Source organism: Perognathus longimembris, chromosome 14 (genome assembly GCF_023159225.1).
Source record: "Perognathus longimembris pacificus isolate PPM17 chromosome 14, ASM2315922v1, whole genome shotgun sequence".
Lineage (NCBI taxonomy): Eukaryota > Metazoa > Chordata > Mammalia > Rodentia > Heteromyidae > Perognathus > Perognathus longimembris.
Window position 1 is genome coordinate 34224556 of NC_063174.1, and position 18515 is coordinate 34243070.

General features: G+C 37.0%; 1 protein-coding gene and 1 non-coding gene across 11 annotated transcripts in view; both read left to right on the top strand.

The window, feature by feature from the left end:
- The window catches only part of Fut8 (fucosyltransferase 8), a 171646-nt gene that overhangs the window by 48333 nt on the left and 104798 nt on the right, over positions 1-18515 (top strand). For all 10 annotated transcript variants that reach the window (XM_048361753.1, XM_048361759.1, XM_048361756.1 and 7 more), the window contains one exon: positions 8548-9002. In XM_048361753.1, coding sequence (XP_048217710.1) covers positions 8800-9002 — 203 coding nt within the window. In that variant the 5' untranslated portion in view covers positions 8548-8799. The remainder of the gene's footprint in view (positions 1-8547; positions 9003-18515) is intronic.
- LOC125363750 lies at positions 9084-9186 on the top strand. Its single transcript, XR_007213331.1, has one exon. It is a non-coding gene; the product is annotated as a U6 spliceosomal RNA (small nuclear RNA).

An 18515-nucleotide genomic window follows, 5' to 3' on the forward strand; every position in this document is an offset into this window, starting at 1 on the left:
ACATCTTAATGTTAAATTTCATATAAAATGTAATGTCCTATTTCTTTTCCTTGAGGACAACATTAAAACAAATTTGTGCAGAAAGTGGATAATGCTATTTTAGGAGTAAAGAATAGTCTTTAATCCTTCAAAAAAATTGAACAATAGGATAAACAGAGAATTGTAGTATTTAGTGATAGAGTTTTAAAGCCCTTGTGGAAATTACAATATTTAGCTGCCTATTCAGAATAATAAGTAATGAATAAAAGTTTTGAAGTAATGGGTGCTCAGAGCAGTGACTCATCCCTGTAACCCTAGCTAGGCTGGGGTTGCAGCTTGAAGCCAACCCTGACAGGAAAGTCAGTAAGACTCTTTATCTACAGTTAACCACCAGAAAGCCAGAAGTGTAGCTGTGACTCATCTGGTAGAGTACTACTAGCCTTGAGCATACAAGCTCAAGGACAGTGCCCAGGCCTTAAGTTCAAGACCCAGGACTAGTACAAAATAAAAAGGAATAGAGAAGTATGATTTTTTTTTAAAACATGACATAGTATTCTTATGGGTAGTTGCAAGACACTCCTTTCTTATTTCCAGTATTGCAGTATTGTTTAGGAGCCTACCCTCAGGGCTCTATCTTGCAAGACTAGTCCAAGCTAGTTGTGGTAATCTTGTTGTACTTGTCAGTGATTGATTTTACAAAGGACAGCTGATTCAAATTTGGCTGGTTAGAGGGCTGGGGATATAGCCTAGTGGCAAGAGTGCCTGCCTCGGATACACGAGGCCCTCGGTTCGATTCCTCAGCACCACATATACAGAAAACGGCCAGAAGCGGCGCTGTGGCTCAAGTGGCAAGAGTGCTAGCCTTGAGCGGGAAGAAGCCAGGGACAGTGCTCAGGCCCTGAGTCCAAGGCCCAGGACTGGCCAAAAAACAAAACAAAACAAAACAAATTTGGCTGGTTAGATGTATAGATTTTATGGGAAGAATTTTTCCATTAGCCATGTATTCATTGACAGTAATGGGTTTCATTATGGAATTTTCATATGTATGTACTTAGATCATAATTCCTCCCTTGGCTACCCCTTTTTATCTCCCCTTCTTCCACTTTTTTTTCTCCTTTCACATCCCAACCAGTCCCTTTTACCTTATATGTTCTTTCCTTTCTTAAACTCCATATATTAGAAAAAAATATGCAAAATTTACCTTTGTGAAACTGGCACTTTGCCTAAATGATGATTTCCGACCAATTTCATTTATGTTCTTGCAATTCTTCCTTATGACTAAACTCCATTGTTCTTTTTTTTTTTATCCACTCGTCAGGTGATGGGCACCAAGAGTGAATGTAATTGCAGAACCTAGCTATTGTGAACAGTGCAGTGATATAGTGATATGTTGATATTTTTGTAGTAAGCTTGACTTTGTTTTGACTACATACCAAGAAGTTGCATAGCTAAAGTATATAGTTCTATTTTTAATTCTTTGAAGAACTTCTGTACTGATTTCCAACATGGCTGAAGTAATCTATACATTTCCACCATTTCTAAGTATCATGCTCCCTGCTCCCATCTTTAACATTTGTTTGTTTTCTTTAGCCATTCTTACTGGGATGATTTATATTGCTCTGATAGCTAAAGATATTGCCATTTTAAAGTGTATGTATTGGACATTTGTACCTCTTCACTTGAAAAATGTTTTTGTGTGGTTCATTTGCTAACTTATTGATTGGCTTATTTGCTCTTTGGTGTTTTTTATAAGTTATTTATATATTGTGGATACCAATTCCTTGTCAAGTATATGATTTTTTTTGGTAAGGATTTTTGATCCATTATGAGTTGATCTAGATTCAGTCTTCTACACATGGATATCTAGTTTTTTCATCACTATTCATTAAAGAGGCCATCTTTTTTCCATTTGTGTATTTTTGGTGTCTGTTAAGAATTAGGTGACTGTGGCTGCATGTGCTTATTTCTGTGTCTTGTATTCTTTTCCTTTTGTCTCCATGTTTACTTTTGTGCCAATACCATGCTGTTTTTGTTACTAAGGCTCTGTGGTGTAGTTTGAAGCAGGTAATGTATCTCAAGTGTTTCTGTTTTTGCTTTGACTATCTGAGCATCTTTTGCATTTCCTTGTACATTTTAGGATCTATTTTCTGTCTATCTTTTTGATGATAGTTGGGTTTGAACTCAGGTTCTTGGGGCCCCTTATTTCCTAGTCAAGCTCCTCTACCATTCGAGGCATTTTTGCTTTAGTTTAACTTTGAGATTAGGTTTAGGTATCTTCCTGTCTGCCTGCTAAGTACTTAGGTCTCCCTGTATCTGTTTGCTTCATGAGTAGCTTGGATTTTCCTGTGTGTATTACTGTGCCTGGTCTGCATTTTCTATTTCTTTGAAGAATGGCAGTAAAATTTTGATGAGACTTGCACTAAATCTGTTTATCCCTTTTGGTAATATGAACATTTTCACAGTATTAACTTTGTTCATTGGTAAACATGGTGTGGGTGTTGTTATGTCTTCTAGTATCTTCTATAGTTTTTTTCTTTAGTGCATTATAGTTTCCTTGTAGAGGTCTTCAGCAGTTCAAATTTATACCAGGTACTCTGCTTGTGTAGAAATGCAATAGCATTTGTGTTTCTAAAGATTTCAGGAACATGTAGACTGTATGAAGTGATCAAATCAAAGCAGTCTGTGCTGGAGGCATAGGTCCTGAGTGATCATGAGTGCCTTGGCCACTGTGGTCTGTGTTCTAGGTCCCCACCCTCCACCTGTATTCACCCACAGCTTATCTCACTCTTCTTAAGGAGATTTGGTCTCTCTTCCTAGGGGGATATCTCATTGCTTCCTATTGCAGCCCGACTCACAGTTCTCACTAATTAGTGCCATGTCCCTGATCTGTGTTCAATTCAGTTTCCTGAGCTTAAGCTGATTCTTGAGCTTCTGCCAAAATTCAAGGACTTCTGCTTCCCCTGGCCAAAAGGTTTGACCATAAGCCATCACTTAAAATGATTTTCCACATTACCACTGAGCAAGTTTAACTACAGGGGCCCCTTTACTAGTATTTGCTTGTTGTGGAGCACATTGCGGAGTGCCAATTTGTGTGCCTGAGAGCTTGCTTAGGCCTTTCTTTTCTTTTCTGCTTAAAGCCCAAGGATGGTTGTGTGGGGTTTCTTCCTTCTTTCTTCTTCTTCTCCTTTTTCCTGCTTCCTTCTTCTTCATTTTGCCTACTGCCCAATGTTAGAGTCCATCGTTTGTTTTACAGGTTTAAAGCTTAATATTTCTGTATTACACTGGCTTTGTCTACTGTTCACTATTTACTGTCATACTCCCATGCCTTTTCTAAGCCACTCCATTTTCCCAACAGGAAAGTTTTGGATGTCTCTAATCTATCATCTTCCCTCCTCCTTCCAGAGAGACGTGTCAGTATCTTTCTTCAAATGATACAGCCTGGAAGAGATGAACAGTTATTCTTTTGCAGATAATTATGTGTAACTGCAATTAAAGTAGCTCTCTTGATGCTATGAAAAAAGCTAGCCTGAGGACAAAAGTTAACATGCTAAGGTGACAAAATAGATTAGAAGAGTTTTCTTTTCTGTTGTATCAAATAATTAGTAACTTTTTGTCAATTGAGAATTTTTTTTATTTTAAAAGTCATTTTGAATTGCTTTTCTCATATGTGTATCTAGTATTTCATAATCAATATACTTTGAAAAGTGGTGATATTTAAGTAGAGATCTGAAATATAAGAATAAGCCAAAAAAATTGCAGTTGAGGTAGAGGTTTAAAGCAAGAACAAAAGCCTTTCAATGAGTAAGAACTTGGCATATTCTAGAAACTGGCAGCAGGCTCAAATACTTGGTTTTTATGAGCAAAAAAAAATTAATAGTAGCTAGTATTTATAAATTACTTTATAGTGCTATAAATCAGTTTTACACATACTGTCCTATGATCTTCACAATTATGTGAGTCTGCATGATTATGATTCTTATTTATAATTGGGTAAACTGTTGATATGTTTTATAGCTCATGATTGATATAAAAGTTTTGCTCTTTCTACTGCATCAAGTAATATATGTGTGTAAGAGAGTATGCACATGCATATACATAGAACCAGAGAAAACAGTAAATATATGCATTTCATTTGAATATATTAGTAATACATCTCTTACATTATTAATTTATTCATGGCTGAAGGTACAGATGGCAAGGCCAAATTTTTAAGTTCATTTGAATATTATGAGTTAATTGCATGAGTAAACACAATGTGGTGTGTTACTGTAACTATTAAGGTAAATGAAATATTCCTGATAGAAATCTCATAAACGTGATTGTACCTTGTAACTAGGAAGATGAATTTATAAGATATTAGCTGGTTTCTGTGAACTAATAGAGTATTTTGTACTCATGTATTCAGGATGTGTGGCACATTAAACTTATATGTGCATGTACTGTGAGCATGTTGATAAGAAATATGAAAGTATGATAGATGAGTGAGGAATGAAAATTGAATTTTGTGATTTTGGAAGGGGTTTTATGAAAATTTCCTTCTACTTGTCTCTCCCTTCACCTCCCAAGTTTTAGTTGTCTCACCAAGTGCTTTTATATAGGTCAGAAATTGATTTCAATTAGCCTTTTCTTGTCTTTTTTATATTAATAACTACTTAATTTTATAAAATGTTCTTTTATAGCAAGAGTTTAATAAATTTTTGTCACAGTACTTAGCTTTAAAATGAACTGAGATCAAAGGAGTAAGCATTTGAATGACATAGTCTTGTATACATATCCTCTGATCTTGCCTCTCAATAGCTAGGAATTCCAGTATGTCTTCTTTTGTTGTTGTTGTTACTAGGGCTTGAACTCAAGGCCTGGACATTGACTCTTATATTTTTGCTCTAGGCTGGTGCTCTGCCACTTAAGCCACTGCTTCATTGCAGACACTTTGGTAGTTAATTGGAGATCAAAGTCCTAGAGGATGCCACTCTGGGCAGTAAGCTCCACATCCTAACGGTTCTACTTCTTTCCAACACCACCCTGTGCTAGGAACCAAGCCTTTCACACATGAGCCTTTGGGGACACTTGTCCAAACCATAGCAACAGACAAGCAGCAGGCTGGGAGATATTTGAAAACCATATTTCTTATGAAATACTTAAACTAGGATATATATGTATACACATATATACACACATACATATACATACATATATACACACACATATATATATCATTTCAAAAATAAGAAAACAAACTATCTCTAGTTTATTTAAAAAAGAAAGATCAGCCAGGCACCAGTGCCTCTTGCCTGTAACCTTAGCTACTATGGAGGCTAAGATCCAAGGATTGGGGTTCTAAGCAGCCCAAGTAGGAAAGTCTGTGAGACTTTTTATCTCCAAGTAACCTCTAAAAAAGCCAGAAGCAGAGCTATGGCTCCAAGTGGAAGAGCACTATCATCAAGCAAAAAAAGACCAGGGACAGCACCCAGGCCTTGATCAAGCCCTAAGATTGCTCCCCTCCCCCCAATAAAAAAGACAAAAGATCTTATTAGACATGATCAAAGAGATACATGTAGGACAGATAAACACATAAAAAAGATGCTCTATGCAATTTGTTATTAGGCAAATGCTTATATTTGTCTAATATACTTTGGTTATGTTACTATACTATTAGAATTTCCTTTGAGAAAGCTGACAATATATAAAAGTGGGATAGATTTTTGGAAGAGTAGGAATTGTCTTCATTGCTGATTACAATTCATAATAGTGCAGCCACTTTAGGACACACTTTATATTTTCTTATAAACAATTGATAAACATTGTAAACATCCCCCTTATAGATATTAATTGAAAACATATATTCATAGAAACTTTATTTTTCAATATATTTTTATAGAGTGTGTGCACAAGTACTAGGGCTTGAATGCAGGACTTTGCACTCTTGCTTGGCTTTTTCACTCAGGCTGTTGCTTTATCACTTGAGAATAACTCCATTTCCAGCTTTTTTGTTGTTAGTTGTTTTTTTTGTTTTTTTTTTTGTGCCTGAATTGGGATTTGAAATCAGCCCCTGGGCACTGTCTTCAGCTTTTTCATTCAAGGCTGGTGCACTTCCACTTGAGCCACATTCTACTGTGGTTTTGGGTGGTTAATTAGAGATCACAGTTTTAGGGACTTAACTTCCTGGGCTGGCTTTGAACCATGCACCTCAGATCTCAACCTCCTGACTAGCTAGAATTGCAAACCTGAGCCACTGATGCCCAGCAAGTTGAGTAGTTTTAATATCACCCAGTATCTTTTATTGCAGTGTTATTTTTGCAAAATGAGCCCCCTAGAAAAGGAAAATAAGACAAAATTAAGAGATGATTATAAAGTAAATTGTAAGGCATAGGAATATTGATGGTATGGCCTTTTAGAGTTATCTATTAATTGGCCTCTATGTATATTTTAAGATACAGATTGAAATTAAAAGTTCATGGGGCTGGGAATATGGCCTAGTGTTAAGAGTGCTTGCCTCGTATACATGAAGCTCTGGGTTCTATTCCTCAGCACCACATATACAGATAAAAGCCAGAAGTGGCGCTGTGGCTCATGTGGTAGAGTGCTAGCCTTGAGCAAAAAGAAGCCAGGGACAGTGCTCAGGCCCTGAGTCTATGGCCCAGGACTGGCAACAAAAACAAAACAAATAAACAAAAAGTTCATAAATTACTTTTGAACTATTTTACTTATACTAGTAATCTCACTTTATGCATTCATATTTGTCATCAAAATGCTATGATATGTTTACCTTGTATGTCACATATGGAATACAAATATGTCAATACAATAAGTTTATCTGATTTGGGAAAGGTCAGGGAAATCACAGATATGGTGGGACAAGGGGTGAACCAATGCAACAGCAACACTCACTAGACACTATGTTGGAAATGAACTTTACAACTTGGAGGGGAGGAGAGTTGTGGGGGAGGAGGGGAAGCGAGAGAAAATGAGGGAGGTGATAGTACGGTGTGACAAGAAATGTACTCATTACCTTACTTATGTATCTGTAACCCCTCTGTACATCATCCTTACAATAAAATAAAATGAAAAAAAGAAAAATGCAGGGAAAAATGTCATAATACTATGATATATGACTTACTTTGCATGTCATGTATGGCATTCTTCATTCACTTACTGCGCCACTTATTCATAAGTTCATTAGTACCTACTAACTGCTCAGTGAACAAAATGAGCACAAATTATATATATATATATATATATATATATTTTGGCCAGTCCTGGGCCTTGGACTCAGGGCCTGAGCACTGTCCCTGGCTTCTTCCCGCTCAAGGCTAGCACTCTGCCACTTGAGCTACAGCGCCGCTTCTGGCCGTTTTCTGTATATGTGGTGCTGGGGAATCGAACCTAGGGCCTCGTGTATCCGAGGCAGGCACTCTTGCCACTAGGCTATATCCCCAGCCCCTATATTTATATTTTTGAAGTCATAGTTCAAACAAAGAATAATCCAGGTAAGTAAGCTGACATTTACTGTGATTAGTAGATAAGGAAAATAATTCTATACTTGTTTTTTAAACCATTTTAAGAAAAGTACCATAGAGAATTACCCAATAGTCAGTTTTGACTTACTTTTGGTCCCGTTTAAAAAATATATTGGCTAAATAACAGTGAAACTTTGGGAAATTTCTCCAATACCAGAATTAAAATGACTCTGTTAATTAGAAAGTGGCCATATTTGTTCCTATAATACTTTTCTCAGATTTTGTAACTTATATTGTATTAATATTGGTGTATAATATAGTAAAGTAGTATCTTGGATATTTTTGATGATTGTTAAAATCCAAAGTACTTGTATAATAAAATAATTATTTCTGCAAACTTTTGTTACTATGCAAGTTATATATTTTTTGGCTTTGAGTACTCATAATAAGTTTGTTATAGTTCCAAATAAAATATTTCAGAACATTTATTACTCTTGGTATTTGTGTTCTTTTTTAGAAAGACCATCTTTTGTTTGTTTATCATAGCTGTCCAAGTTATTTTTGCTATGAGTGAAACCATAAATAATTGTTACCTTACATATATCTTAGTATCCTAGAATAAACTAGTATACATAGGTAGTCTAGGGTATGATAGAATTTTTCATTGCTACATATCTTGTCATAATAAGGTATGAGCCTTAATGTTTGTGTTTGATATGGTTTGCAGATTTAAAACTTAAAATTATTTATTCAATTAGGTTATCTTTAAGGATGTTTGATTTATCTTCAGTACAGATTGAATCACACACTGAATCACAGCTCGCACTATTTAGACCCATGTCCCTGAATCTGTGTCCAAATCATAGTTTTCCTGGGCCCATAATGATTCTTGGGTTTCTGCCAAAATTCAGGGACTTCTGTTCCCTCTGATCAAAAAGGTGTGACTGTAAACCCTTTCCAGCACACTAATGAGAAAGCTAAGAAATTGAGGGTGGGAGGTGAGCTTTTGATTGTTGTCCAGTCAACACCAGTGTGTTTCCTGTGACTCCTTGTGTCTCATCTTGGATATCCTAAATAATTTAATTAAATACATTTTGTATTCTTTTCACAGCAGGTAGAACCCATGGAACAAAGGACAGTTAAAGCTTCCTACTTAAATTTCCAAGAATATCTTTGAAAGATCCTAAATCTCCAGAGGAAGAACTTTGAAAGATCCACAGAGGACCACTAGAGAGACTAATTTGTGGAAGTATCATGTGTTGAAGCAACAAAAAGAAGTCCTTGTACTGACTAGAAACAAAGTTACAATGTTTTCAATTCTTTGAGCTCCAGGAAGCCAGGAGATTGAGTTGAAAGTCTGAAAATGCGGCCATGGACTGGTTCCTGGCGTTGGATTATGCTCATTCTTTTTGCCTGGGGGACCTTGTTATTTTATATTGGTGGTCATTTGGTTCGAGATAATGACCACCCTGATCACTCCAGCCGAGAACTGTCTAAGATTCTGGCAAAGCTTGAACGCTTAAAACAACAGAATGAAGACTTGAGGCGGATGGCTGAATCTCTCCGGTAGGTTCTAAAAACATTGAAGGAAGAATGATAGAATATTGCACTTTGTTTTTTTCTGAGATTAAAAAAAAAGTTCTTTGAGTGCTTGCTTCAGCATCACATATACTAAAATTCAAACAATACAAGATTAGCATGGCCCCTGTGCTAGGATGAAATGAAAATTCATGATATGTTCCATATTTTTTAAAAAAGTTCATTATTTATTTTTTTTGGTTTAGCTATGAAATATACCTAATAATTTCTAAAAATTGATGTGTTGGCAGAAATTTAAATATTGTAGTAGGATTTTTTTTAATTGGTAACTTCTATAATACTCTAGATAATGTTTTCAGAGTAGCAAATACTATATTGCATGTGAATCTTAATGTAGAAAACTGTAACTTTTATACTTATATTTCATTTATAATTATCTTTAGAATTATATCTATTTTGATATATTAAACACAAACATTGTATGTGTTAAAGTAGCACATACTGAAAATTATTTTTATATGGACTATAACAAATTCACAAATTTTGGAAGATTGAGTTTGTCTGATTCTCTCTTCCTCTCCCTCTCTCTTCCTCTCCCTCTCCTTCTTCCTCTCCCTCTCCCTCTTGCGCTCTCTCCCTCTTCTTCCTCTTTCCCTCCCTCTTTCCCTTCCTCCTTTCCTTCCTTTTCTCTCTTTCAGGGCCAGTATAGGTGGCAGTGGGTTGCTTGTGGGGATTGAATTCAAGGTTTGGGCATGTCCCTGTGCTTTGTCACTCAAAGCTAGCACTCTACCACTTTGATCCACAGTGCCATTTCCTGGTGATAGACCTCTTAAAGTGAAGCAAATTTTATTTTTAAAATACTTAGATCTAGAATGTAGAACAGTATTATCATTGCCACTTCTAGTCTACAAAAGTTGTGACATGCATTGTGGCTTGAAAAAAATAGAAGTTTCCCAGTTTCATGGAAAAAGTAAGCAGTGATGTTACATGATAATTTCTATGTTTCAAAATTAAGTTGGTCTAAAACTTGTAATTCTTCTACACATGAAGATAATCTTATATGTAGTATTTTCTTTTTCAAAAAAAGAGCCTAGAAATGAAGATTTGAGAGGTGTTGAAATAATGGTGATAATTGACCTAAGTGTAAGTGGTGTAGAGAAAAAGCTAAAAGTTCGTGGCTTTATGAGAAACAAATTTCCAAATAGAAAGTGAAAACATCCAGTTGTGCAAATCCTAAGAATATTTGGGTAAATAGAGGAAGAGAGTCATATTATGGAGACTGAAGAAAAAAAAGTAGCTAGCCAGGTGCTAGTGGCTAAAGCTTGTAATCTGAGCTACTCAGGAGGCTGAGATCTGAAGATCATGGTTCAAAGCCAGACTTGGCAGAAACATCTCTGCGAGGCTCTTATCTCCAATTTACCACTTAAGAACTGGAAATGGCTAAAGAACTGCTATGGCTAAAGTGGTAGAATGCTAGCCTTGAGCACAAAGAGGCCCAGGGACAATGCCCAGGCCCTGAATTCAAGTCCCACAACAAACAACAACAACAACAAAAAACAAAGACAAAGAAAAGAAAATAGTTGTCAGTGTTTTTACTTTGTACCCTTAAGCTATAAAGAGGCTGCTATAGTTCTTTCACTCTTTTATTCTTTTATTCCTCTATCCCATTGTATTTCATTCTTTCTTTAGTTCAGAAACATTTTTATTTATGCAATATTTTAATAAGTATTTTTTTCTTTGTCTGGGTGGAGCTTTATTTTAAAAATATAATTTTTACTGTTATTATTATTAAAATGTACAGAGGAGCTACCATTTTCACAATTCAGGTAAGGTGTGCATTTCTCTTTTGGACAATATTACCCCTTCATTCACTTTCCTCCAGTTTCTCTCTCCTGTCCCTTCTAAATTGTATATTTTTAGTTCTTTCTCCATAATGTCTAGGCTGTCCTCAATTCCTGAGATTTAATCTTTGCGTCGTCCAGTCTGCTCCCTAGACTTACAACTTGGTTTCTTATCTCCCTACCTTTGGATTGATCTTTCTTGATGGCTTCCATATCTCTGCTATAACTCTTTTAGGTCCTGTATGGACTTCCTTACTTCATTGATTTGGTTCTGGGTGCTGTCTCTAATTTCTTTTAGCTGAGTAGTTATCTTTTCATAGGACTTTTTCTTTCTGTTGGAGTTTGTGTATCATTCTGTTTGTGGGAGCCATGAAGTCCTGTATTAACTTACTATTGGATTCATCACATTCACAAATTACTTTTTGGTTCGCCTCCTCATGCTCTGGGATACTTGTCTGGAGAGAGTCAAACTTTTCATTTATCATTTTTATCAGCATAGTTGATAGAGCATTTTGAGGACTCTCCTCTGGGATTTCAATTGAATGCTCTGTTTCCTGTTTGTTTTGAGTGGGTGATGAGTTTCCTGTCTTGCCATACTTTTTGTGTTTCTTTGCCCATTTGGATTTGGAATGCTGGTCTGCTAGCCCCCTTTGGCACTGTTTATGACCTGAACCAGACCTTATTAGGTCCTGTTGTGCTATTCTTGCAGGTACACAGACCTAGACAGGTAAGTTCTCCCTCTTTTTTTGGGTCTAGCAGCCAATTTGGTGTACCCACAAATACACTTTGGAAGTAAAAACCAACCCTGAGCTCTGTATACAGTAGCTCCTTTGCATACCGTTACAATCTTGTTATTTCTTTTTGGGTTGATACAATTGCTCTAGGAACCCCTTTGATTCACTCAGATTGACCCCATGCCTATTACCTTGCCTACCGTTAAACTGGGCTCAATGGATTCTGGAGGTCATGGGAAGTGGTGCCTCTGTGGTTCTCTGAGGGTTGTGGGTAGAAGTTAGGTACCCTCAGTAATTGGGGGATTGTGGTCAACTTGGGGAACCAGTTTGTTGCTCCCTATGCGTTGCCAACAGCAGCGTTGTACCTCGGAGGCAGTGGGGCCTGTGGCGCTTGGCTGGGACCTCTGGGCTGCCGAGGCAGTCGGTGGGTTCTGGCTGGGCCTCCTCCTGAGCTGCCTGCAGTGGGTCCCGGATAGGACCCCTGGGCTGCCGAAGGCAGCCGGTGGGCTTTGGCTGCGACCCTTGTGCTGCCTGTGGTGGTCCCAGCTGGAACCCCTATGCTGGTGACCGTGGGTGGTGGACTCTGGCTAAGACCACTGAGTTGCCTGGGGTGCCCTGGGTGGGACCCTCGAACTGTGGAGCGGAGCCCTGGGTGGGACCCCCAACCTGCCCATGAAGTCCTAAGTCGGACTCCTGAATTGCCTGTGGCTTGGGGGCTTCAACTCTGAATTGCCTGTGGTGCAGGGGCTTCAACTCCCAAATTGCCTGTGGAGAGGGAGTTTCAACTCCCTAATTGCCTACAGCGCCGGGGAAATTATATATTTTTAGTAATACTCAGGGTTAAGAGTTTTATAAAAATGAATGAAACATCACTCCTGTCATAGAAGTGTGAGTCAGTAAGGTACAAAGTGAGACATAAAACTTCCAGAAGGGTATATCATTTTATTGAGGAATAATCAGAACAGATCATAGAAGAGGTGATCTTTCAACAAAGCTTTATATTCACTCATTCTTTATGAGAAGCAAAGATTGGTAATTTAAGGATTAGTAATAATAGCTATCATTTATTGGGAGTTTTTTATGTGCTAGGCATCTGCCAAGAATTTTGCATGGATTATGAGATGGCTAGTATCATTTTCATAACCGTTTTACAGATAAACAAGTCATAGGGATGTTAATAGTTTAATTTGCCCAAAGTCACACTTTTCACAAATGGTAAAACTGTCTCTGAATTCCAGTAAAATGACTCCAAAGTCTGGGCTTTGATGAGTTATATTGTCTTCCTGAGCAGAAAAGAGAGAAATTAATGACCAAAACAAACAAACAAAAACCCAATTATAACTCTCAGGAAATCATGAAGAATTAGCTGCTGCTGCTCAAGTTAATTTTGCCATTTGCTTTGTAGTAAAATCTTGTTCTCCATTATGGGAGTTTTGCTTCTCAGATAAAAATGTTGCATTGAACTTAATTTAGGCTTATAAATGAAGCCCTCCACCCCACTCCTGTTTTGTTTCATCTTCAATACTCATACTTGCATTTGTTTATTTCTAACTGCCAGGCATATAGTTTTTATTGCATAGAAAGCTTTTATCTTATGTGGGTTGGTCCCTCTAGAAAATAAACATTGGGCTGGGCGCCAGTGTCTCATGCCTAAATCCTAGCCACTCAGAAGGCTGAGATATGAGGATCGCAGTTTGAAGCCAGTCTAGACAGAAAAGTCCGTGAGACTGTAATCTTAAGTTAACCATCAGAAAACCGGAAGTGGCACTATGGCTCAATTGGTAGAACGCTAACTTTGAACAAAAAGAACTCAAGAACAGTGCCCAGGCCCTGAGTTCAAGCCCCACAGAAAAGAAAAGGAAGGAAGGAAGGAGGGTGGGAAGAAGGGAGGAAGGAAATAATCTTTGGATCTCCTAGGCCATGTTCTTTCTGTTTTTAAAAAATTTAATTCAATTTTTTTTAAACTTCAAAAGGTTGTATCCAGTGGAGTTGGAATTTAATGTGTCCATCTGAAGTATTCAGTAGTTCCTGTTCAAGGCTCCCTTTTCATCATTTTCCTCCATGCCATCTGTTCCCTCTTCCCGGACTCATTTTACATTTCCCACTTATTTTTTTTATATGTTGAAATAAAGTTTACAGCTACTATAATTAAATGTAGAGTCAGCTTTTCAGAACTCAAGCACTTAACATCATGTAGTCATACTGTGATATCATGTGACTACAAAGTTGAAACAGAGTCTAAACATGATTCATTATATATGTGTGTGTTTGTGCATGCATATCATTTCAGGAAAATAAATATATGGTTACTTTCTCACCTTAGGGAAGAACAACTTATTAGGCTCTCCCTTTATGATTGGGGCCATTTGTGTTTCTTTTAGTAAGGATTTCATTTTAGAGTCAGCACGTGGATGAGAAAGAGGGCTAGAGGTCCTCCTGGCATTGGGACATCATTTTCTATTTGTAAGTCAGCTAATGCATTGTATTCAAGGGTCTATATGTGTTTTCTTAAAATAAATTGTTTTTATAACTCAGAAAATAAATATTAATTCAGGTAAATATACTGGGCAGTTTGTTCAAAATAAGGATAATAGACTGGAGTTGGAGAGCAACACAGAAACCTGAAACTGCTCAGGATAATTTTAAAGCAGTTAACCTTTCAGTTAGAATTTGCTTGTTTTTTTTTTTGTTGTTGTTGTTATTTACAGTGTTATATATTTAGAAAAATAATTTAGAAATCATTTCTTTGAGGGATGCAATTGTATAAGCGAGCATAATCTGTGGTAAAGGAAGTGGTATGTGTGCGCATGTATATGTATGTGTTTGCCTGATTTGTTGAATAATTTTCATACAGTAAAGTTTATTCCTTTAGTATGCAGGTCTATGAATTTTGGCAATTCTACCACTTCCCAGAATTATGTTGTACTCTTGTGTAGTGAAATTCCGTTCCTACCTACTAAGTGTGGAACTTGCTGATAGGTTTGCCATCCAATATTTTTTCCTGTTTTAGAATAATATATAGAAAGTGGAGGTAGAACCTTAAATGAAAAAGCTAAGGGGGAATGTGAAACCCTGAGTTCAAGCCCTACTGCTGGCACACACACAAAAAAATTAAAAATAGAAGAAAATAAATGAAATGTCATATAAGTGAAACAAGGCAATATGTATCCTTTTGAGATCATGAAGTGTAATACCTTCTTCATTTAGCTTAAGGAATTTGAAATTTGTTAATATTATTGTGCATGCCAGCAGTTCATTTTTTTTAGCTGCCAAGTAGAATGTCCATTCCTTTTTAATGCTGAGAAATATTTCATTGTATACATATATCATCTTTCTTTTTTGTTGAAAAAATTCAGTCACCAGTTGAAAGAGATTGGATTGTTTACCTTTTTTGACAATTATAAATAAGGCCACTATTCATTTTTGCCCTGTAAGTTTTTGTGTAAACTTAAGTTTTCATTTGTCTTGGCTAAATAGTTAGGAGTTGTATTGCTGGTTAATACAATAAGTGCAGGTTGAACTTCATAGAAGTTACTCAGATGGTTTGCAGAGTACCTGTACCATTTTGAATTCTTAGCAAGGCTGAAAGTATCCCACTTCATCTGGTCCTTGCTGGTGCTATTCTCAATTATTTTTATGTTAACCTTTAATAACACAAAATACTGTTATTATAAATAACAGGTTATTTATAAACAGTAAAGGTAATATTTTTCCAAGATTTCTATTTCCATTTCTATAATAAATGATACTGAACATTTCCCCATGTATTTGTCATTTAAATAACTTTAGTGATGTTTCTTCACATCGCTTGCTTATTTTTAAAAATTGTGTTGCTTTATTGAGTTTAAAAAATGTTTTTATATCTGATATAAAACAAAATTAAATGTATATAACACATTGTATATATATATATAATAAATATATACCTGCCTACGTCATAATATATGTGTAAAAAATAAATAAGTAAATAAATATTATAAAGCATTGTCTCAATGGTAGAGTGCCTGCCTAGCAAGCTTGGGGTTCTGAGTTCAAATCAAATATATATAATACAGTATATGTATATATAATAGACATACTAAGTTATATATATAATATATATACACATACCTACATATAATATAGAATGAAACAGTCTTAAAATAACAATCATTTATTTGCTCTTTTATTATCTTTAAGTATTTTCTCGATTTTTTTTTTTTTTTTGGCCAGTCCTGGAGTTTGGACTCAGGGCCTGAGCACTGTCCCTGGCTTCTTTTTGCTCAAGGCTAACACTCTGCCACTTGAGCCACAGCGCCACTTCTGGCCGTTTTCTATATATATGGTGCTGAGGAATGGAACCCAGGGCTTCATGTATAGGAGGCAAGCACTCTTGCCACTAGGCCATATTCCCAGCCCCTTTTCTCTTGATTTTATTGGCTAGCCTCAGGCTTTCTTTCTAGTTATACATGCTGTCAGTCAAGTCACTGTGGTTATGTAGTCATCTGCTGTAGGTGAGCAGTCCAAGATGACTTTACTTACGTGTTTGATGATTAGTTGTAAACATCAGCTGGTTGCTTTCATATGATCCCTCTAGCAAGATAGTACAGGTTTCTTCCACAGTAATGCTCCAAAGCAACAAAAACAAGGCCTCTTGTTCTTTGGAACAACCAAAGGAATAGAGCAGAAGTGGCACTCTTACTTCTTGAGGCTGAGCATCAACTGTATAGACAGTAGGGAATGGTGGTTTGGGGCAGAGGAAGGACATAGAGAAAATGGTTGAGGGAGATTCTTATTTTCCAATGGATTTGGAGATGTGTTTGTCTGTAGTTGCAATATTAATCTGGACTTGAGGTGAAGCATACTTATATTAATATTGATGATTGAATCTGTTGGCTTTGGTAGTTATACTTAAAGTACATGCTTACATTTGGCATTACTCAGGCACTATATTCTTGCTTTCTAATTGCTAGCATCTTATGTACACATGTAATGGGCTTTTTTTTTAAACACTAAGAAATAATCACATGTTCCTTTTATCCATCATATTTATCTTATCTCATTTCTTAGTAAAGTTAAATTGCTATCACCTCATAGAATCTTCAAAGAATTGTTTCTGTTGTATGTTATTTTCCTTTTATTGATTTATATTCTTAGTTTGATAATTTCCTGTCTTACAGTCTCTGATTTATTTTGCTGTTCTAAGCTGTTTCATAAAGAAGCATATATCATTGATTTTAAAAAATGGCTTATTTGATAGACTATGTTGAATATTTCTTATCTGAATGCTTGGGACTAGAAAGTGTTTCAATTTAAAAAAAATAGGGGCTGGGGATATGGCCTAGTGGCAAGAGAGCTTGCCTCGTATACATGAGGCCCTGGGTTCGATTCCCCAGCACCACATATACAGAAAATGGCCAGAAGTGGCGCTGTGGCTCAAGTGGCAGAGTGCTAGCCTTGAGCAGAAGGAAGCCAGGGATAGTGCTCAGGCCCTGAGTCCAAGGCCCAGGACTGGCAAAAAAAAAAAAAATAATAATAATAATAAATTTTGTCAACTTTATCAGTAGAGTACCCTTATTTAAAAAATGTGAAATCTTCCAGGTGCCAGTGGCTCATGCCTGTAATCCTGGCTACTCAGGATGCTGAGATCTGAGGATCATGGTTCAAAGCCAGCCTGAGCTGGAAAGTTCCTGAGACTCTTATTTCCAATTAGCCACCAGAAAACTGCAAGTGGCACCTCAGCTCAAGTGGTAGAGTGCTAGCCTTGAGCAGAGCTCAGGGACAGTGCCCAGGTCCAGAGTAAAAGCCCCACGACTGACAAAAAAAAAGAAAAAAAAGAAAGAAATCTGAAATGCTCTGATATTGGAAACTTGGAAATTTCTATCATCTTCAAATAGTTGTACAAATTCAGTATGTCGACTGATATGTGCAATGCATTGAACTAGTGACCTTGTGTTTGCTAGGAGCTCTACCACTGAGCTATATTTCTAAGGGTCTTACTTCCTGTCCAGGTGTCTTTTTATATTTGTTTATTTGTGACACTGAGATTTGAACTTAGGGCCTCACACTTGGTAGATAGGCACTCTACCACCGAGCCATGCTTCCAACTTACTTTACATGGGCTGTTTTTTTTTTTTTTTTTTTTTTGCCAGTCCTGGGCCTTGGACTCAGGGCCTGAGCACTGTCCCTGGCTTCTTCCCGCTCAAGGCTAGTACTCTGCCACTTGAGCCACAGCGCCGCTTCTGGCCGTTTTCTGTATATGTGGTGCTGGGGAATCGAACCTAGGGCCTCGTGTATCCGAGGCAGGCACTCTTGCCGCTAGGCTATATCCCCAGCCCCTACATGGGCTGTTTTTGAGACAGGATATTACTTCCAGTCTGGGCATGCACCTGAACTGTGATATAATATTTTAGGCTCCCTGTCATGACTGAGATGACAATTGTCTTTCACTATGTCCAGTTTTTCCTGTGTTGAGGAATGTTATGAATTTTTCTGCCCAAGCTGGTCTGGAAACATGATTCTCCTAGTCTCAACCTCCCACATAGCATAGGATGACAAGCACATGTCACTGTCCCAGCTATGAGTTAAGACCTCATCTTGTAAACTTTTTGCCTGTGCTGGCCTCAATCTGTGATCCTCCCAATCTAGGATTGAAAGTTTGAGTTACTGGTTCCCAGCTTGATCTTTCCAATTTTTACTTCTTTTTTTTTTTTTTTTTTCAAATTTTTATTATCAAACTGATGTACAGAGAGGTTACAGTTTCATACGTTAGGCATTGGATACATTTCTTGTACTGTTTGTTACCTTGTCCCTCATGCCCCCCTCCCTCCCCCCTTTCCCTCCCCCCCAGGTGTTCAGTTCACTTACACCAAACAGTTTTGCAAGTATTGCTTTTGTAGTTGTTTCTCTTTTTTTACCCTGTGTCTCTCAAATTTGGTATTCCCTTTGAATTTCCTACTTCCAATACTAGTAAACACGGTTTCCAA